This window comes from Musa acuminata, chromosome BXJ3-5 (assembly GCF_036884655.1).
Source record: "Musa acuminata AAA Group cultivar baxijiao chromosome BXJ3-5, Cavendish_Baxijiao_AAA, whole genome shotgun sequence".
NCBI classification, from domain to species: Eukaryota; Viridiplantae; Streptophyta; class Magnoliopsida; order Zingiberales; family Musaceae; genus Musa; species Musa acuminata.
The window spans coordinates 957,485-980,154 of NC_088353.1; the positions used below are offsets into that span (position 1 = coordinate 957,485).

The 22,670-nt window shown below is 38.4% G+C and overlaps 3 protein-coding genes across 5 annotated transcripts; 1 reads left to right on the plus strand and 2 right to left on the minus strand.

Annotated features, from left to right (window-relative positions):
- The first annotated feature begins 969 nt into the window (after positions 1-969).
- On the plus strand, positions 970-6,287 carry LOC135637594 (heparanase-like protein 1). 2 transcript variants are annotated; one of them, XM_065150218.1, is made up of 10 exons: positions 970-1,390; positions 2,055-2,300; positions 2,405-2,441; positions 2,682-2,865; positions 3,531-3,679; positions 3,761-3,994; positions 4,811-5,000; positions 5,079-5,204; positions 5,309-5,408; positions 5,745-6,287. In XM_065150218.1, exons 2-10 carry the CDS (start codon positions 2,094-2,096, stop codon positions 6,132-6,134), a joined length of 1,617 nt encoding a protein of 538 aa, XP_065006290.1. In that variant the 5' UTR covers positions 970-1,390; positions 2,055-2,093; the 3' UTR covers positions 6,135-6,287. The 2 variants fall into 2 exon arrangements, with proteins under 2 accessions (XP_065006290.1, XP_065006291.1); XM_065150219.1 differs by having other exon boundaries at positions 1,245-1,385.
- A 759-nt stretch (positions 6,288-7,046) lies between these two features.
- Positions 7,047-15,678, minus strand: LOC135638883 (probable galacturonosyltransferase 13). 2 transcript variants are annotated; one of them, XM_065152404.1, is made up of 6 exons: positions 15,159-15,678; positions 13,316-13,374; positions 13,024-13,179; positions 9,967-10,554; positions 9,284-9,586; positions 7,047-7,911 (listed from the first exon to the last, which is right to left on the minus strand). In XM_065152404.1, exons 2-6 carry the CDS (start codon positions 13,316-13,318, stop codon positions 7,609-7,611), a joined length of 1,353 nt encoding a protein of 450 aa, XP_065008476.1. In that variant the 5' UTR covers positions 13,319-13,374; positions 15,159-15,678; the 3' UTR covers positions 7,047-7,608. The 2 variants fall into 2 exon arrangements, with proteins under 2 accessions (XP_065008476.1, XP_065008475.1); XM_065152403.1 differs by having other exon boundaries at positions 15,023-15,678.
- A 1,975-nt stretch (positions 15,679-17,653) lies between these two features.
- On the minus strand, positions 17,654-22,172 carry LOC135639019 (formin-like protein 13). Its single transcript, XM_065152709.1, has 2 exons — positions 21,382-22,172; positions 17,654-21,286 (listed from the first exon to the last, which is right to left on the minus strand). Exons 1-2 carry the CDS (start codon positions 22,114-22,116, stop codon positions 20,771-20,773), a joined length of 1,251 nt encoding a protein of 416 aa, XP_065008781.1. The 5' UTR covers positions 22,117-22,172; the 3' UTR covers positions 17,654-20,770.
- Positions 22,173-22,670: the final 498 nt, after the last annotated feature.

Genomic DNA, 22,670 nt, shown 5'->3' on the forward strand with positions numbered 1-22,670 from the left:
TTAAAAAAACACACTTTTTTTTTTTGTTTTTGCTGTCATGGCTGCCTTTGGAGAAGACTTTTCTCCTGACTTTGATTTTTGTGCTCTTCTTTCACCAGTCATGGCTGGAATATATCAAAAAGAATCGACCATTGACATAGAATTCAACTGCTTAGGACTTTGGGTCGGAAACAAAGGTTTGATTCTTGTGATAATCCATTGAATATCGAGGCAACAAAGGAATGAAGAGTCAAAATTTTGAATATACGTCAGCTACTTTGACCTTGATCGCACCTTGCATATGGCCTCCCAATTATTGATAGTTCATCATGATTGAACAAATCCACATGATATATATATCAAGCAGCTAAGAACTCGTGACGAGGAACAGACCATCCGTTCTATGACCTCCATGCTCTGCTTTTATCGGTCGAAGCTGCTCCACCAGAAAAGAGAAGTCACTGGAAAGTGGAATCCTTGGCAGGAATGACATGCATATCATCCGATCATGAACGAGAGATTGGGTGGAGTTTGCTGGACCTATTCCCACAGTTCAATAATGCTCGATGAGTGTGCCTCAATATGCCAACACAAAAACAAAAATAGAAGAGGAAAACTATAGCTTTTGGATGATACATGCTGCCTACTAAAAGTAGCTCCAAAGTTGCCCAACTGTTCTCTTTGGTCAACCGTCACCGAATTGAAAGGAACCTAACATCATCCAATGTGACCCTTCTTATCATGTTTTTAGATCCATCCTTTTCCCCTTTGTGGAGTGTGTATGTGCATATGTTTCTTTTTTCTGTCCCTGAGGTGACTCCATAGCTATCCAACTGTTCCCCTCCGGGAAAACTATTAGCGAAGTGCAGGTGACCTTTTGACATCATCGTCCACTGCGATCCTTTTCTCGCGTCTCGAATGTACCCATTCTTGTATATGTTTATATATAAATATTTCTCTGCTCGCTGGTTGGTGACAGCTTAGGATATGCAGTAATTAATGTAGTCCACGAAACATTACGGACAGAGAATTTGCTTTCTTTTATTATGTATGTTCTTGTCTTGAGATCTACTTACTTTAAGATGTTCCATGGGAAGCTAGTGGAGCAAGCATGCGTATGTAGTGATGGTATTTATTGGGATAGCTTCAAACTGGACCAGCGCAAAAAGATGGCTTAAATCTGGCGCTAAATCAACCGAATCTAATTCGAGTTGACGAAATCTGACCCATCTCACGCGCCGAGATTTCACCTGTCGGGATTCGTTGGAGAAACCAGCGAGGATAAGAGAAGCCAAGCCCTCATCAAGAGGAAAGGCTGCGGCTTTGGCACCGGAAAAAGCTGTTCTCGTTCATGCGAGGATCTCTGTCGGTGTAGCAGCTGGAGACCCTGGTTAGCTGTGTGACAGGTTTGGTACGAGGTCTTTCTTTCGATTTCTTCGATTCGTTTACTCAAAGATCTTAGCTTTAGCTGTTGTTCGATCGGTGTCTAAGATACGGAAGAGATGTTCGATCTAATGGTTTCTCATTTCTTCAAGCTCTTCTCTTCTGTCTGAAGAGATGGAAATTTCTGGCAAAATTCCCACTTTACTATGTCGATTTTGATGCAGTTTCGTATGCCCGATTCCAATCTTTTTGTCTTAATTGTTCCTGGAATTCGATCTCTAAGATGGAAGATGAATAAAATGTTCACCTTGTTTCTCTTTTAGATTGTTCGCTTGTTTTTTATCTGCATTAAAAGTTGTGTGTTTGTGTATGAGAAGATCATCGAATTCATCGAATTCTAAGATTGGCTTCGATGACAAGCATTTGGCCACCCATTCTTTCTGCTGATAAAAATTGGTCCTTGGAGCTTCAGACATACTCTATCTATGTTCTTTCTTTTTATTGTAGTTCATCTTAGGCCCCAAGCAAAGAATGCAAGGTAGTTCTTCTTAACACTGTACTGTAAACAAAGTGTGGCCAGCTCTTCTTTGGGAAATCGATGAACAGTAGATATGTTATTGTATTCAATTTGCGTGTTTTGGATTCTATGCTTCGAGAAGATGATTAATCTGTTCTTCATATGAGCTCTTCAGCTTCTTTGACCGGAGCATCAAATCGTTGGAGCCGGAGGAATGATTTTACAGCTTGTGTTGTTTGTACTCTGTTCCATCGGTCGAGCTCTCTCTGAAGAATCCCCAGATGTAACGATCATAGTCAAAGGATCTGATCTAGCTGCTGAGACTGATGATACTTTTGTCTGTGCAACTCTTGATTGGTGGCCTCATGACAAGTGTAACTATAATCAATGTCCATGGGGACAATCTTCGGTTCTGAATCTGGTAATATATATTTTTTGTCGAGATAGTCTAGTCAGCAAGAACATCTGGTTTATTTGCACTCTGCAAAAAATACTAACAAATATTTTGGTTCCATGGATTTTCAGGACTTATCGCATCCTTTCCTAGCTAATGCCATCCAAGGTAACCATTCTTTGTTTTGCTTCTCAGTTTGTTTCATAATTTTTATTATAGCACGTAAAAAATCTTAATTATTATAGTTGCATTATCACATCATGCTAGGAGGATGATGATGATGATCACTACTTTTGCGTCCTAAAATTGTGTCGCAAACTGCTAAGAACCACCAATAGGACTATCTATCTGAGCTGTTTGCCATGTGATTATGTTCCTCATTTTGAGTTTTTGTTTGCAAAATTTCAGCTTTTGATCGTTTGCGGATACGAGTTGGAGGCTCCTTACAAGACCAAGTTGTGTATGGCGTGCCAAGTTTAGAGTATCCATGCCTTCCTTTTTCCAAGATGAGTGGTGGCTTGTTTGGTTTTTCTAAAGCTTGCTTGAGCATAGAAAGGTGGGACGAGCTAAACCTTCTTTTTCAGAAGACGGGGTAGGTTTGTGAAGAAGTCTCTGTTTTTCTTCCTGCTGTTAGGTTATTCATGCTCAATTGAGATGAATCCGAGTAGACAATGAATATGGATCAAAAACTTTATCGCGGATTATCTGTTTGAACTACTACTTTGCATCAGCTGCTGAAGCCATCAGAATTAAAATGTTGCATGCTATTTCCATACCTGTTGAGTTCATTAGCCGTGAGAGCTAATTTAGTTTCTGTGATTCAGTCTACCTATGTTTGACTTGGATGCTCCTATGTTTGACTTTGATGGGTTAAATAAGACCATAGCACTGGGCTCCTACGACGAAAATAAACTCGGAAGTGAAAAGCGCCATAAGATGTTAGTCCCTCCTAAAACTAAATAGACAGGTGTGAAGCATGCAAAATAACTAAGTAATCTACATAAAAAGGCTAGCTACATAAGCAATTGGTATTTGTCATAGTTGCTTTACTCGATGACTATATCTTGATATATCATGTGAGAAATCATTGATATTAACAGATATTTGAGTTATATGTGCATAAGTAATTCTAACATTCCATACCATCTTTTATCACCAAAAAATAGCCCTATAAAAAGAACAATATGCATTTTCTTGTTATCTGAACTATAAATTGGCCATGACTATGCAACATAAGTCTTAATTTTGTGATTGCAGAGCGATTATCACATTTGGTCTGAATGCACTACGTGGGAGGCACCGTGTACACAACGGTCTGTGGGCAGGTGATTGGAACTCCACAAATACTCGAGATTTCATTGAGTACACAATCTCAAAAGGATACGAGGTTGATTCATGGGAATTCGGTAAGTCTTTTCCCATACTATGTTTTCAGCAAGAAAAATCCAACCGACCAAAACTCAAAGGCGGGTTGCTCGATGCTTCAGGAAATGAATTGAGTGGAAGAGGTATCGACGCAAGAGTTAGTGCTGAACAATATGCAAAAGATTTGGTTGTCCTTAGATCTCTTCTTAAGGAGTTATATGAAGATTCAAACACGCAACCGATGCTAGTTGCTCCTGGAGGATTCTTTGATCAGCAATGGTATGCTCAGCTTCTACAGGATTCAGGTCTGGGTGTTGTCAACGTCATGACACATCATATATACAATCTTGGTGGAGGTGAGTGTAGAAATGTGATACTTCAAATGTAGAAAACAACATCTTTCGAGGAAATTTTCTTTTATGACGTAAGATGCATTAAAATGTTATCCAAAGAGAGACGAAAAGGAAATAAATCTGGTTAATCTTTTTGTCCTCTATTCTGGTTAAAAATAACCCTTGATATATATCAGGTGAAATAACAGAAATCAAATTAGATAACTGGTACTCCCAATTATATCTTACCAGAAATAAGAGATCCAGCTCCTTTTGACTTTTTATTTATATGTAAGATTTGTATGCCCATTCTCTTTTCTTTTTCTATCTTGTGAATAGTAATTCCAGCTAAAAATTGCATTTTCATGCTTTTGTACTCGTCAACACCAGTATCCTTTGCTGACTCCTTATAATACAAAGTCCTATCGTATTCAAGAGGTTACTAAACTCATTCCAGCAACAGATTCCAGTGGCAAACTAAGAATTCTCATCGTACCTTTTGATACAATCGTTATGGTTTTAGACGGTGCAAAGATAGCTGCTGTCTATAATATCTAATTTTCACATCTCGCAGTATGGAAGAAGCAAAGTGCACAACTTCAGTTCATCTGTTGTTTCTTCAGGAGAAAAGTTCCAGATTCAATATTCATTTTTAGAGTTCATATTTGCAATGATGCCATTGCGAACGGTGGATAAGCAAGAAAGAACTGATAGAAATACAACACGACCTCATTGTTATGCCAAAATCTTTGAGTTGACAATTCAGAATTCATGAAATGTAATATTGGAAAATTTATAATAAAATATTTCGATGAAACGTCAGTCTGACTGTTTCTGCAGGCGATGATTCCCATATTGAGAGTAAAATAATGGATCCTCAATATTTAAGTCGGGTAGCAGATACATTCAGAAATCTCCAACTTACAATAGAAAGACATGGACCATGGTCATCTGCTTGGGTAGGGGAAGCTGGTGGTGCATTCAACAGCGGAAGCCGTCTTGTCTCGAATACATTTCTCAACAGCTTCTGGTAATTCACTTTGTATTTTTCTTGCATCTCCAGTTTCATGCAACAACATAGACTAAAGACCTGTTTGACACTATTCAGGTACTTGGATCAATTGGGCATGGCATCAAAGTACAACACTAAGGTTTATTGCAGGCAGACCTTGATTGGAGGGAATTATGGTCTCCTCGACACAAACACTTTCATACCGAATCCTGATTACTACAGGCAAGACATCCAAAACACTTAAGTATTTTACAACCGTCCTTGGAAACATAAGCACACCTCAAGCCAGCCCAGCCCGTATTGATCCTCCTGAATCCTCTTTCCAGTGCGCTACTGTGGCATCGGCTAATGGGGAAAGGAGTACTTTCCGTGGATATCAGTGGCTCGTCATACTTACGAGCCTATGCCCACTGCAGGAAAGGAAAGGTACATATTTCTGTAGACAAGCATTCTTGATTGATTTCTGTGTAGACTTTATTGATGTGGTTGATGTTCTTTAAACACTTGGGCTTATACATTCAATTTGCTGCAGCTATACTTATTAATATATTTTCTTTTGGTACACAATTTCCTTTTTGTCGTTCTGCAATCCAACCGCAGAACACCTGAAAAGGTCCATATGCTGAGATATTGTTTGTTCTTTCAAAGAATTGCAACATTCACAAACTTGAAAGTCTATTTTTCAAGTTTTACATTCTGAACTTGTAATGCACTTCAGGAACCTGTAAAAGTTACTTCTAATGTGCTTCTTGATGATAACAGGCAGGCATCTCTCTAGTCTTGATCAACCTAAGCAAATCCACCAAGTTTAGTGTGACCGTCCGAAACGATCTCAACGTCATTCTGGCCGAGGGGGAAGGCATTCACAAGGAAAATTCCTTCATCCACGGTCTTAAGAGAACATTCTCCTGGGTGGGCAAGAAAGCATCAGATGAGTCGGAAAAGAGAGAGGAGTATCATCTGACCGGTAAGGATGATAACCATCTAAGCCGAACTGTGCTATTGAATGGCACGCCTTTGGAGCTCACCGAAGATGGAGATATTCCACCTCTGGATCCTGTACATGTTCCAACCAACTCCCCTGTAGATGTATCGTCCTTGTCTATTGCATTTGTCGTTTTCCCCAACTTCGAAGCTCAAGCTTGCGCCTAACCAGGATGCACCGCTTAGTGTCGTATCCTATTGCACATGATATCTGATTTGTTTTGACAAATTTGTATCGTGTAACAGTTTGGTCATTGGATCAAAATAAGTTCTGTAAGTTGTTCATGTGAGCAAAATAAGATGTATGATGAATTTTTATCATGAATTATCTTCCATATTTCATATGGATTTGGAAAACAATTTTCCCTTGTTCTTAGTTGCACTTCGTGATGGCTTCAGACTCAAATCCAGCATATGAAGTCCACTATTAAAAGATTTACTGGTCTCCATTGATCTGCTCTCAAAAGAATGCCTCTTTCTGGGTTTGAATGATTCAAATCTCTGATTAGCTCTGAACCATCAAAATGGATGGTCTATCTAAAGTGGATGCATCAAAAGTCGAATGTCTCACTAAAACCTTTAACATCTATCAGCCAAATGATCATGCAATATAAATCCTACAAGGTTTCAAAATTGATCATGTTGGTCACTATAAATCAATATGTACCAGTCCGAACAGAAAAACCTACATCAAAATAGATAACTCAATATCAGTACATTACAAAGAAGCCAGTTTTGGGTTCTTGGCTGCATCTCCATTAAGTCTATTGATCTCAACTCAGCATTTCAATGTTGGTGCCACCAATCATGTTGCACCTTATCTCCAAATTTCACCATACGTTTCACATTGAATCTCCAAAAGTTGTGCCCTTTCTCCCCTCAAAATATAAAGAACACTGCTCTTCATGCATTCTCTATTACAGATTTCTACTTGGAGAGAAATTAGTACTGAAAACTAAAGAAACCTGCCAAAGTGATAATAGAGATCTGATTGCACTGGAAAAGAGAAGGCAACAATTGATCACATGGAGATGGACACAATCGACATCATGGTAAAAGAGCAAGATGACAATAGCAATCTAAGAAAAAGAATCAACTGCACATTTCAATATCTTGTGATTTAAGACAAATATCCTAGAGTTCCCCAAAATTCATGAGGGGTTACTGTCAAAAGTGAAACATCCATGACCTCTAAATTTAGAGGGCAAATAAAGAACCCAAAATGTTAAAATTAATAAAGAAACCCAAAAAATAAAAATAAAAAGAAAAAAGAAAAGATAATCTGCATGAAGACAATCCAATCCTGGCTTCAGTATGTACGGGGCATGCGAACTGACGCTCCACCAGTAGTGATCTGAAGAACATCACTTGTTCCAAAACGGGGTCATGCACCCTCCAGAATTGTTTGAAGAGTTATCTTTAACCATACAAATACTGAATACTATCTTACAAAATTGAAAAGAATCCTCCATGGCACCAGTAAGTGCAGCCGCTTGATCGGACAGGTCTACGAAGAATCCGCTCAATTTGACTCAACTACTAGATCGACTGAATTCTTGATTTATTCAATGGTTGCTCAAATCGAGTGAAAACTGAGCTGTCACTGCATCTGTAATACTACCCTGCTTTGTGTTTACGGTCTTTAGTTTTGTGGAAACCATTGTGGCTCCAAGATATGACAGTTCCTTATGAAGTCGTTCAAATAGTTAACGTGCTTTGTCCAAAATGGCTGGAGGTGCTTAAATCCGATCTCCAGCCATGGTTTGCATTGCCCATTGTAGTGTATCACAGCAGCCTTCCTCACCCTCTCAAGGTCTGTCGATTCCTGATAGCCCAAACCGAGCATATGCCATGATGGGTCTATAGGATGCACATAATTTCTGAATGCTATGAGGGCTGGAGGCAACGTTCCGAACTTCCACAGTGTCAGGTTTGACTTTAAGTTCTGCAAATAAAATAAAATTAAAAGGATACAAATTAGAAATTTCAGTCGGAAGATGAAGCTACAAGCTTTTATCTATGAAAAGAACTAGTGCATTTAATCAATTATATTTCTTCTAGCATCTGCAGGCCAGGAGGGTTAACAGGCTCGAATTCGGTGTCAGAAGTCCAAGGTAAAGTATATATAATTAACAATCAAAATTTTTATAAGACCATAATTATCTTTATTGACATTAGGCTTAACCAGGGGCCTAGGTTTCACAGACAAGTATAAAATTCACTTTGTACACAGAGGTAAGATGTTTATAAAAAGGAGCAGAGCAAAATTGTGGATTGCATTTTCCATGTCAAGGAAGTGAAACTTGGAACATAAATTCCAACCAAGTACATCTACATTGCATCTGCAGAATCTTCCAAAGGAACTGTGAATCAAATTTACTATAACATTTTTGCTAGAACATAGAGAAGAACTATTATCTGAGAGCACAACAATTATCAACAGAGAAAAAGAAAATGTTATAATTAATACTTGTTCAATGACAACAGGAGTGGAACAGGAATCATAACAAAACCAGAAGGCCCAGAAAGGTGACATTAATCTTAAACTGTTTCCAAAAAATTGGCAATTGCAAGCCACAAAATTACTCCTTGAATAGATGTTTCAGCATGTAATAATATGTTTTAAAAGATATAGCTGGACTGAAAATGTGAGGGTTAACAGAAGGAGGAACTATCTCAGATGCATGCAACACAATTATATATGTCAAGATCAAGACTTGCTTGCTTGTACCTGGTCTGACACCTTTCCCATTGGTCTTCCTCCCTTTAGAACTTTGATTCCTATGGACATTTTGGTAATCACCTTAGTCATGTAAAAATTTTTTTATTAACAAACACAGCTATCAGGTCCCTGAATCATAGTAGTACCCCAAATTTGACCAAATTAGGTGCTTGCAGTATCTTGAAGACTAAAATATTAATGCTAAGATAAAGAAAGTGCACCAAGGATGTCTAAGCAAAGCATAGAAGAAAAGTGGCATACATGATCTAAGTGGTTATTTAGAAAGAACTAATTGTAAGATTTGACTCAGTATTTAAAGAAAATTGCAGCAGTCATCAGGACTAAAAAATGTTTACTTTTCGAATACTATTTAGCAAAGTTGGCATCAATCATAGGAGAACAAGAGTAAACACATTTAGCTTGCACTATTTTGGTAGGACAAGAATAATTTTGATGGTAAGTAACTAGCTTAGTAAACTTAGTCCATCAGCAACTTGGAGTTCATTGAAAATTGAAAATAAAAATTATCTTTATGGTTCTTAACAGAAAGAAAGATGGTACAGAAAAAGACAAGCAATGATATGACAGTCAATACCTCCTTGACCCAGTAGTGGTATGTTTTTCTAATGCTCGTCTTCCTCCAGGCATTTAAATCAAATACATTCATCCCATATGCCCATGCACACTCATCAGGGTCCAATTCATTGGCTATGAGGGGATGTGAAAAGTTGAAATATGTCCTGAAGTGCTTAGCCATCACCCGAGTATCTTCACCTCTGCAAGTTTCTACAGCACCATTTACTTTCCCAAGAAGATCAATCTCCCACAATGGTGACAAGTCATGTTGAACAACAACATCATCATCAAGAAACACCACCGTACTGAGGTTTGGAAAGAGCTGTTTAAAATGTTATATTAAAGTCCAGGACATCAAAATACAGGCACACCAACATAATACTAGAAAAGTTGGACAACATGGTACCAAACATAAAATTGTTATTTACGGTCTTACCAAAGGTCAGTACAGCATAAAGCTTGGTACTGGTCAGTACTCATTTTTTGTTTTTTTACTGATACCAAGCATTAGACATTGGTATGCTGCTTGGTATGTTAATCGAACAAGTTATTGAAATGGGTAAAAGTACATGTGTCAACTGAAAATGTACTCGCCATCCAAACAAGCATATATTTTACAATAATTCTATAACCTTAATTATCATATTAGCAAAAGTTCCATATAGCCGAAAGTGTCTCAGAAATACATACAAACTAATTTACCTCAGGCAGGTATATGCGCAAATGGCTGAGCAGAGAAATAAATTTTGAACTCCTTGCCTGCAGTTTAGAAGCAAAAATCATTGGAATGTCACCAACATTCATGCCCATGATATGATTTCCATGATAGTGGTTTCCCACACCATGGTGATTTTCAAAAGCTTCAAGAAGAGGCACATTATCTCTTGTTAACCAGTCAAATTGGTGAACTCCTTTCACCTCAATTATAGCAGGAGAAAGAGGATTCAAAGCAAACCATGAATGCATACTTGGATAAGTCATCTTGTCAGTTATGACATGGAAGACAACCCTTTCAGGTTGTAATGAAGATCTTACAACAGATGTGACCACAACAGAGGCTGCCAGAATGTTATCACTGGCTACAACAAAATGGTGATACGAGTTATCAGAGAGCAAATGTAGCAACTCTGGTGGTGGCAACTCCTTACGAGCTTGGGCGTTGGATGAATACTCATCAGTCAAACGCAAAGAGAGACAATGCATGCCTTTGGGAATACTAGTTGCAGCAAAATATTTGTGCAATTGTTCTGCCAGTCTTGATCTTTTCACCTCCCTATCCATATATTCCATCTGCATATAAGAAACAAGTCAGAAAGTTCAAAATCCCAAAGAAATTCACTTGATAAGCTGTTTGTAAATTGTTTAGCATTCATATCTAGAAATTATAATAATGATTGGAAGTGCCAACCTTTTCTGAAATTACCAACAAAAGAATATTTAATCAGATGAAAAGAATATATAGTCAGATTAAAAATTGTTACCAGATTGCTTCCATCTAATTTTTTCTATCTTAACAGAAGGAAGTTTCATCTTTCTTCGATTTAAAGGATAGCCAAATTCATCTACGAGTAACGCTATTAATCTGAAGGACACCCTCAAAGAATTATTTTTTCTTTGTAAGTAATGCTATTTGTCCGAAGAATATTCACACGAATGGTTAAGACATACCATCATCCTGTACTGTGACAAACAGGTAGACACCATGTTCTTTAGGAAAAGACAGAAAGGCATATCCTTTTTGCCTGATATATTTTAAGTGTGCTGGATCAGACAATAACTCAAAGGCAGCACTGTTTATTATCTTGAGAGGTCATGAACTCATGTAAAGAGCAAACAACCTTCAACCTTCAGTTATGTTGGATCGTAATATTAGATTTGATGATAATATCCAATGTCATACATCAAACCAGTTGACACTTGTCAGATGCAAATGTGTGTACTGTATACTAAATGTTTGTTTATATTTGTATCTGTAGATTTAACGTAATAGCTGATGGAGAGAATTGATGCTCAAATGAATTAAATATCAAGAATCTTCCTGTCTTTGCAAGCAATGCTATTAATCTGAAGAATATTCACATGAATGATTAAGACATGCCAGTTGAGTTTTCAAATATACGAACACTTGAGATAGATATGAGAAAGACTTTTCAATCCCATATTTGCATATTATCAAACCAAATCAACTACAACCCAGTATAAGATTCTACTTATTCTTACATCATCTATTCCTGTGACAAAAAGGCAGATGCCAAGGAACTTAAGAAAGACAAAGGTATCTCCATTTTACCTGAGACATTTTCAGTGTCCGGTATCAGACAACAACTAAGAGGCAGTGTCATTTATTATCTTGAGAGGTCATGTGCTCATGCAAAGAGAAAGCAACTTTCAATTGTGTTGGACCATAGTATTAGATTTGATGACAATATCCAATGTCATATATCAAGCCAGTTGATATTTGTCAGATGCAATATTATGTACGGACATATCTATGCTTCTAATATGTTTATATATGGAGATGTAATGTAGTAGCTCATGGGAGAATTGATGCCCAGATCACTTAAACATATCAACAATTGACATTTTGATGGCAGAAATTAGTACAGAAAATTTGCCCATAACCAACCAAATACTGAAACTATGTGGAGATCTGTGAACTAACAATGAAGTTGACATAAAGCAGAAAGTATCATGATCAGTTCACTATAAGCTATATAAATCAAATCTGATAACCAATGATCTTTGGTCTAAGCAGCTTAAAGCATATAAGACAATGCAGCTGAATGATTTTAACAATAACTTACGTCAAAATGTTATACATGGCAATTAATTGTCCATCTTACTATCTACAGGTCTATAAGAATAAAAGAAAATTGAAGTTTTAGTTTTTGATGATTACTGTTAATGGTTATCAAGTTCTGCATAAACATTTAATGACTGATTTTAACTCTGGTGGTTGAAGCCAGGGAAGACACATATACATTTGTACATAGGTCTAAAGCAATCCTAATACAAATGTGGGTAATGCAACCAATCCACTTCAGGCTGACACCACACAATGAATAAAAGAGGAAGAAGAATTAGGTAAAGCCAACATGATCCCTAAACTGCATCAAACCCACGAATGAGCAGAATAAAAATTAATATGTCAAAGCATTGCCAGAGCAATAAAAATAGTAGGCAAAAGTAACATGATATTGAGTTGCAAGAACATACATGAAAAGAGAAACATTAGTATGTTAAACCATAGATGATATTTCACTAAGTGATATATTATGCAAAAAGCTCAGAATTGAAACAAAGACAGAAAGAGTTAGTAAATCTGTAATATTCAAAGACACCAATATAAGCATATAAATGAAGTAAATTATCTAAATGACTGCACCCATAATTGAAGGTCAATTGCAGAATGGGTATTATGGAGTAGCTCACATTAAATGAAGATAAACGACAATGAAATCCGTAAGAGCTATCAAACAACAAACTAACACCTAAACAAGAAACAAAAACAAAAGAACACTGACATTAACAAGACCAATTTCAAAGAATGGTCCCAAGAATCCTGCAGAGAATAACAAGCACTGGAATTGTTCTCTATGTAATCTCAACTTACTGGAAAAAACAATGACATGGTGAATCTAAATGAACAAGAGTTCAATGTTTAATCAATCAAGCATGAACCAATTCCAAGAACATCTTTCTATTTGTCCTGGGAAGGAATATACCAAATAAAAAAAGAAGATCAATGAATATACATACCATCACTTTCAACCTTACAGCAAAAGTCTTGGCACCATCCTGGTTATTCTTCATGTCGGAAAGAAACTCACTGAAAGATCCTGGCACTTTCAGGCCAACCGGAAGTTCCTCAGAGTTTACTTGGTCAAGTATCTTGTAAAATTCGTTAGCAAGCTTCTGTAATTATGTTTGTGATTCAAATTAAGATAACATCTTGAGAAGAGAGAGAGAGAGAGAGAGAGAGAGAGAGAGAGAGAGAACTGTCCATCCACATGAAACCATGAACTAAATAGCAAAGAATAGAAAACATTACCATGGAATCATCACCACCCCGACTAAGAAACCTTGGTCCTAGCCGTCTCCCCAAACAATCTGAAACAAGTAACAAATTAACAAAGAAATCTGTATTAACTGGTGCAGTAGGCACTGCAATCTAGTTATGTCATATGGCACTTGATCAAATTAGAGGCTGAAAGCAGACCTAGTCAGACAGCTTAATCTTGTAAAATAGGATTTGCAGAAGTTTACTAAAACAAAATAGTAAAGATGTTGCAGGCAGAAGATGTTAAGTAATTAAGCACATATCAAAGGAATGAAGAAGCAAGACAACTGACTGATGACCATGTCAGAATCAGTTTGAATGGACAAGTATTACTAAAGCAATTATATGAGAACATGATTAATATCATTTCAAGCATAATGAATCTCAAAGATCTGAGTCTAGTAAGTACCTGCTAATGAATCTCAAAGGCAAGTGGTTTAATAAGGAACGAGGAAGACTTGTAAAAACAGCAGAATATAGACAAGAAAAATCAGCTCAAAACATGAGAACAAGGAGTGACAAGATGCCCATGTGGAGGAGAAAAACATAAATTGAAAAGTATCAAGCATCCCTTGCTTCTAACAGATTAGCTTGCTTTCCATGTGGCATACTGCTTCCAAGTGGCAGCAATGGAAAACTTCAGGAAGTATTAGCAGCATCAAGCAAAAGTAATAAAATTAAGGCAGCAAGGTAGATGCTTGAAATGAAAAGTAAAAAAGATCGCAACATTAACATTGCACCACTAATGGAAATCCATATGCAGCAATCAGCTATCTATGAAAGGAGGCTACCAACAAGACAAGAAGTATTAAACAACATGAGTAAGATCAATTATAGATTTAACAGCAAAAACAGTTGAAAATAAAAGATCATGCACATATAAATAAGTAGATGCTGTATAAACAAACATAAACATAGGTAATGTCAAGAATGAAAAGAGCATAATACAATAACTTCCTGAGATTCTACTCAACGCAGCTATGTAAAATCAAAGAAACTGACAGGAAATCATACCCAGTTATGCAGCTACTTCTCTACATAGTAACCATGTAGAGAAGACAAATGTTAAAGATTCCCTAAACTCTTAGGCCATAATTAAGCTTTTTAAGTACTGATGATAAAATACAGAAAATAAGAATCAAAATATATATACATATATTAGGCTATGCAGAAGTTCTATACTAGTATAAATCAATTAGTCAGATTCCAGGAAAGTAAGAACATTGATAACAAAGTGAGATTTGTTCGGCCCCTGAGAAGGGCAAGCAATTTCTATCAAAAAAATAATTAGAATATTTTAAATTCATACAAGAGCATTAAGTTTATGAGGATGCGATAAACGTATTGTTCAGCCGAGGAAGCTAAAATTAAACCTATGTCAAATCCTGGACCCGGTGTGAAGAATTGGGACACGTGAGCTGTTCACCAGCGACAAAGGGAAAGATGGGAGGGGGAAATGTAGCAGCAATCAAATTCAAAATCAACCAAATTGGACCAGAAGCAACATGTCACTATAACCAGATCAGCGTATGCGACAACTTTGCGATTGAAATAAAGAACAATGGCATGTTTTGGAATATCAACCACAAAAAGATCCCATCTTGCGACGTCAGATCCATCGTCACCGACACGACCGACCCAAGACATCAAATTGCAACCAATTCAAGAAACGGGCGAAGGGGGTTCCCCGAATCCTACCGAAGGAGGAGCACTTATTGACGCCCTCGAGGGTGACGATGGCAGTGAGGATGAAGACAAAGGGCAAGAGGAAGGCGAGGATGAGGACGGTGTAAAAGAGGGTCCGGTATGAGATGTGGCGGGCGGCGACCTTCACCTTCATCAAGTCCAATAGTCCATTGCTGTTCGATATCGTGATGCTTCTCATGCTAGGAGAGAGCCTAATCTGCATCGTCGTCGTAGCCGACACCGCCCCACCCGCTGTTGCACGCCGCCGGCCCTGACCACCGTCGCCGTGGCGGCGCCGGCAACACGAGACTCTGGCCCGCCGATGGCTCCGAGCAAAGGGGCATGCTACCAAATCGGCGGAGCAGAGGTACCGGCAGCTACAAGACCGGACTTTGGAAGCGTTTCATGATCCGGCATCGGGTTTCCAATGGGAATCAGAAGGAAAGGAAAGAAATTGGAGTAGGTTTCGGATTTGAACTCGCAATCAAAGCTGTATCGATGGGCAAAGATCGAGCTTTTGAGGTCTTTGGTGCTCAAGAAAGGAAAAGAAGAGAGAGTTGTTGGTGCCACCACAATAGAAGGATGGATTTCTTGCTCTATGGAACGGGGAAGATGGAAAGAAGAGAGAACGGAGAGGGGGTGGGGGGGGGGGAAACAAACGGGGGAAGGAGGGGGAGGAAGGGAGGGAGTCTGATGTTAGAGAGCAATTAAAGGGATTGGAGGTTTGACCAGAGGGTGATTGGTGTAGGAAGGAAGATGATTGGATTTGGGCCTAAATGATGTGTAATGCTACCAGTAGCTTACTGAGCAATATATACACACACACACACATTCCATTGGGAGACTTTGTCTGCAACTACAGAAGCAATATATACATATGAATTATCATCTTACATATGAAGAAGCAAAATATACATATGAATTATATCAAATAAAGTGTGGTGGTTCTCTTAGATTTTGTGGATAGGACAGCAAGCAAAGCAATTGAAAGTTGCTAAAAAAAAAAACATTAGGAATAATATTATTCTACAAAGAATGGGAGAAACATAAGGAGAAAATTGATTTGGTGTGGTGCATTGACACCCACATGATGGTAACATGTGACAGAGGAGGAGGAAATTATGGAGTGCTGAATATTAATTATTATGGGAAGGGGGATCAGCTTAGCTACATGTGAATCTTATTAATATGTGGAGGTGCATTGAATTGGAAAACATTAATGAGGTCAGACTCTATCAGCCACAGAATTGAAATGATGATTATGATATATTATCTCTGTTCTTGGGGTAGATCATCTGCATATCCTATTTGTAGTGTTTGCAAAAGAAATGATGATAGAGAACAAGCTCTTACTCTTATGGGATGTCTATTTGTCTATCATTGTATTTAGTTTATTCACAGTTACAGCATTTGAATTATTATCACAATTAACATATGTTCAACTTAGAGGAAAACTAGTTGGGCAATGATAGGTAATACACCATCGTCGTCATCTATCAATCATTCGACACAAGATCTAGGTTAATCTCCATCCATCCACCTACTACCTGTCGCGTGAGACCCAAATCACCATCCATCCATCTACGAAAGTTCGAAGCAAACAATTGAAAGTTTTCTTCTCATTCATCATGCATATTCGAGTCCAAACCATGTCGAACTAATCGAGACATCAACCATATTTTTTTTTTCTGAACAAGAATAAATGGGAGGGAGGAAGCTTATGTTACTAACGATTCAAAGATTTTTTTCGATTGAGTTAATTGATAGGTGTAAGCGAATTCTTACAAATATATACATATATAGTTATAAATAAACATGATGTTATTGCAATAAGTTCAAATATATTTGTCTTCAAACAAGAATATATGTTGTATATCTCTGTTACATCCCAAATAAAAATTGTGCTTCATCAAAGATATAATGAAAAATTGTTCAATCATGTAGATAACAAAGATATTTGATATGAGAGGAAATCATGTAACTTTATTTTTTTTTATGAGAAAGAAAAAAGAGTGTTGGATCAACCAACCACAACCACATATTGATGAACATTTTATAATTTTCTTACCCATTTGATTACTTTTAAGCAATTGGTAGTAGTGTGACTGACAATTAAGAAGCTGATTGTTTTGTTCAGACCCCCTCATCTTTGTTGACTCTGCAAAAGCTCACTGGATCAGTTGATGATGGAATGGAGTGGAACACTGTGGATGTTGATCTTTTGGATCTGTCTGACAAAACTCCTCGAATGAGATCAAATGAGGATCCATAACATCAGTCTCAGAAATCCATTTTACAGTGCAATCACCCTCCCAAGCTTTCTTAAAGGATGAAATGGTTAGTAGGATCCATAACATCGGTCTCAGAAATCCATTCAAGGACAGTGCAATCACCTCTCAAGCTTTCTTTAAGGATGAAATGGTTAGTTCCACAAATAACCAGTAGTGAAAGCCAACAAGAAACCAAAGAGCAATCAACATCCATCCAACTACGCAGCAGAGCCCCATAAATGAATGAGAAGGAAAGAACAGCGTGTTATAAATGCTTGTAACCATCACCAACGCACACCACAAGAATAATGCAATTGTAAACGGAGATGCATGCCTACCGTCATCCCATTTAGTAAGCGCTTGGCCTCAATCATTCAAATAAGTTACAGAAAATATGTATAGATCGAGACCAATATAAATGTAACAAAACTTTAACCCACACAAGGAGGAAGAGAGAGAGAGAGAGAGAGAGAGATTTGGACAATATTATTAGTTTAAAATGACATCCCCCATTGTGATTTCTTTCACCAAGGATACAACGTGATGAGCAACAAGGAAGACCATGTGCTCCAAGAAAACACCTCAAGAAATTGGGAAAGAAAGAACAAGAGAGGATGAAAGTGCCTGCCAAACTTACTATACCTGCAACAAAAGGACTATTGCAGCAAGGAGTATCCATGAGCTAGTTTCTGCCGCTTCTCTTCAGTTGTGGAGGGGGTTTGGACCAGTCGGGATGAGCCGCTTCTGGACTCCATATCTAGGATCTATCTCCTCCCAGGAAGAGGGCGGCTGTGGAGGAGGCTGAAGCTCGCCTAGTGGGAATTGGTGGCACCGCACAGGTGGCCCATGAGACCACCAGGAGCTCTCTGCACGGTGATGGTATTGGTAGTGGTGAGGGTAGCGATGGCAACCACGAAGATGGACCGACAAGGATTCATCTGAAGGTGCCCATGTTATCAAAGAGAGGAAGATGGCAACAAACATAAGGGCCTGAGGAGTTGCAGAAGAGAAGAAAGAACACTTCATGGCTCTCAATGACCATATTCCATTGAGGGAAGAGTTGGAGAGCTCCAAGAGAGGAAGGGAAATGAAGAGAAGAGAGGGGGGTGGTGGATCTTAAAAGCAATAACAAGAGACCCATGAGCAGATGAGCTTTCAAATTAATGCCAGGGTCCCAAAAATACCAACGCATGGGGCCTTGCCATTTATAACAGTCCCACTCAAGAATGACACCAAAGTCTGTGTTGGGCACTACAGGAGGGTGGAATCACCTCTGTGATCACTTGTACTTGATCATAAAGCTCATGCCATGAGCTTGGTGGGTTGTGAAGTCATGGGGTCACTTTGTTGTGTTTGGGAGGATGGCTCCCTAAAGGTGGGGATTCAGGTTATGGTTTGTGTCTCATATCATTGCAACCATGAATATATATATATATATATATATATATATATATATATATATATATATATATATATATATATATATAGGTAAAAATAAAATGATTAGTCAAATCATGCTAATCTTGCATGGCTGACAGAAACAGCATGACAAACATCTGTTGTTTCCTGGTTTTTAACTCTCAGGTTTGGTTCGAGAGTAACATATAAGAGCATTTGGTGTTAGTCATGCAAAATTAGCATATTGACCTACATGAAAGACTGTTGTAATTAGCATAATTGCAATAGTAGAGGGCAGCATTTATGTTGCTAGTGAGATTCCGATGGAAACAACTTTAACCTATCAAATGAGGACAGCTTATCTTCTACCATCTTTATAGAAAGCTCCTAACATCAACTCATTATAGACTTGGAAGGTCACGAGGCACAAACCTTCTGCCTTCTAAGATCAGCTGCTTAACATTCTACTTTATCAAATTGTGTTTAAATTTCTATAGCTGCCTCACATTCTACTCTGTTTTGCCCTGTTTGCCAAGCTTCCCAATCCTAGACAAATTTTATAGATCAGCAAAAAACTGGTAGGAATATGTTGGAAAGTCAGCTTTGATATGACAGAATTTAAAGATTATAAATGGGAAAGGATGGAAATATACAAAAGGAAACAAAATCAGTTGATTGCAATATTAATTTTCTTATAAAGAATCCTTCTTGTTAGCACAATATTTTACAGATAGGAGTCTTTGAGGATGTGTTGAGAAACGGTGCTTTCTTAATGAAAATTATGGTTTGACTGATTATCCTCTTGTTATCAGATACTCTTTTAACTTCTAGTCCTCTGAAATCTGTCTTTTACGCCTCGCAATCTCAATTTACTACCCTACAATTATCATTATGAGGAAAACCCACCTCTAGGAGCATCAGGTTCATACTAATATAATGTACAAGGTCTAGTGTTAGCATCATTAACTAGCCTTACAGATTCACACATTTACTTGTATTTGGCTGCTATTACTCCACTTTAATCAGTCCAGGTATATATTCATGTGGCAATGTGAAGTTTGTACTGACATAATCAGTTCAAGTGGTCAGAATATGGGAATTGGAAAAGAAAGACTTCATAAATTTGTCAAGTACAGTACTCCAAACAATTCAGTCCACTTGGAAGTTGGAAATATAAGATATTTCCAGTAGTAAGCAGATAATAGAGAAAATTTCTCTGAGTGCAGTAATTTAATTTTTTGTACGTGATCGGCTAACTGAAAGATAAGTTATTGGAAATGCTTCCCCATTCTAGAGTTTTCAGTTGCATGGCTGGACATCATATTTTGACTGGTGCTGAGTAGAAATTGTTCCTCATGAACAGACAAGCATAGAAGACCTAAATGTTATGCCAGTAGATTCGGGATATCCAGCTTAATAGTATGTTGGTTATGATTTTTCCCTAAACTGTTGAGTTTATGTGTTTTTTCTGCCAAAAGTAGAGAGTTGTGCTACTAAATGAAACAATTGATTTTCTTCAGACTATTAAAGGTAGACTTGTTTGACTTTAAATGCTCCGCGCGGAATTCATGTGCCCCACCGATGTATCGCTTCTCATAGCTAGCATTTATTTCATAATAGAACAATCGGATGCCCGTATGTCTCCAGTCTCTTCAATAAGTACCCAGTGTCACTATAAACATAAATTCACTACAATTTGATTCTGGCGTTAAATCATTGTGATAATTACCAGGATGAGATAGCTGTGGCCAACATGAATGTAATGACAAGAAGAAAATGATAACCCTGATAAACAAGCAGATCCTATCCAAGAAATTAGATAATCAGAAGCATGTTAATCTTCACACCACTAAATAACTAGTCCAAATTAATAGCAGTATGACAATCATTCTACGCATCCTACAGTACAGAAAACATAGCACAACAAAATTAAAAAGGACGTACCAAACAGAGGCAGCTCTTCTCATCCAACTGCCGAAAGGCAAAGGACTGATAACTTTGTCACTCCTAGAAGGCAAATAGATGAACTCTTGATGCATTTTGAAATGACATCAGTTTTGATGCATTCACTTGTTCCTTCTAATCCCTTGAATTACATTCTCCTAGGCTCCATTTGCACAGGCAAGGGAGCAGAGAGTCCCAACCTGCCATTCCGACTCAGGAACTTCTCAACTCTGCTACTGTTCTCTACAGAACCCTCAGAGCTCTTCTCATCTTCACTGATCTCATAAAACCTTTCTGATCCCATACGATCTCTTGCCCCGTTCCTTGCAGCTTTCCCACCTAAGCTCTTCACCTGACCATTTTGATAACCGGCATTGCTGAGTTCCTCCACAAACTGGTTGCAGCCGCTAAAAGAAACCCTTGATCTCTTCCCATCTTCTAAAAAGCTCACTTTTTTGGCAACCCTCATAACTTCCTCAGCTCCTTCACTTTCAGTCCTTCCATCCTCCACAAAAGATCTTTCCTGTCCACCGTTCCCGGCGATCTCAATCGCGTCGAGAGACAGCTGGTGCTCTTTGACCAACACCTTATCAATGAACTCCAGTATCCGGGCCAGTTCCCTGCTGATCGACCGCTTCCCTTCTCGAACGATCGGGCCGCTGCTCTGCAAGCCAAGCAAATAGGTCCAAGGGGAAAGCCATCAGCGCAGCAACAGAGAGAAGAAACCCCAAGAAGAGAACAACCTTTCCTCAACCTCACCTGGACGGCATCCAATCGGAGAAGCAGATCCATGGCTCTCTCGGAGAGGGCTCTGGGGTCGGCGTGGGCCTTGTCCGAAAGCGCGGTTCTAAGCGCCGCAACGTGGGATTTCATGGCGGCGAGGTCCTTGAGGTGGCGGAGCGTCTGGGATCTCCGAAGAAGTAAGCGGCGGAACGAGGCTTGGATTTTCCGCGCTGCCAAGTCTCGAAGCGATGGAGCAGAAGAAGAATAAGAATAAGTTGGCGGTGGCGGTGGCGGTGGCGGTGGTGGTGTTACTGGTCTTCTCTGTTGATGGTTTGTAAGAGGAGAAGGCGGAGGTGAAGCGGAGGAGGCGAGATGGGGGAAAGAGGACTCGAGGGCGGAAACACGGCGGAGGAGCGAATGAATGAGAGGATAAGCTTGATGCTGATAGAGCTGCTGAGGAGGAGGATGGTGCTGGTGGTAAGCACGACCATGTTGGTGATCTTGGAAAAGGGGATGAAGTGGGGGTGGGGCTTGCTGGGGTTTGAGTAGGGGTTGATGGGAGTCAAGAAGGGGAGGGGATTCGGATTCGGATTGGAGGAGGAGTTGGGTGGCGAGGGCTTGGAGGAGGTGATCAGATGTGGTGAGAGACGGTGGTGGAGAAGGGTTGTGGGGCGAGCAGCAGGTGCTGTAACAGCAACAAGAACAGCAGCAACAGCGCTGATCTGTTGGGCTGTGGTTGTGGTGGTGGCGGAGGTGGTGAGGGGAAGGCATCGGGCTCAGATGGATGGAGAAGAGGGCGATGTCAGGTGGCTGCGTGCGAGGAGAAAGTGAAAGCGATACATATATATAAATATACATACATACATATATATATATATATATATATATATATATGCATGCATATGTATATGTATATGTATATATACATATACATACATACATACATATATATACATATATTTACATATGTATATATGTATATTTATATATATATTTATACATATACATATATATATATGTACATATATGCATATATACATATATATATATATATATATATATATAATTTACTAGTAATAATAGGAAATCAAACGATTGAATCATAAATTTAATATATAATATTTAAAAAAATTATACTTACATATACCAAGATAAAATTTTATTTTATAGTAAAAAAAATTATCCTATTTATCTTGTTCATCTATCTGTTCAAGTCAATTTAGTATCTCCCACTTGTAATCTAAAAATTAGGTAAAGATTTTGACAGATGATACTAAAGTCTTAGAATTAAAGGATGAAAATACACTAAAATCTGATTTGTGCGA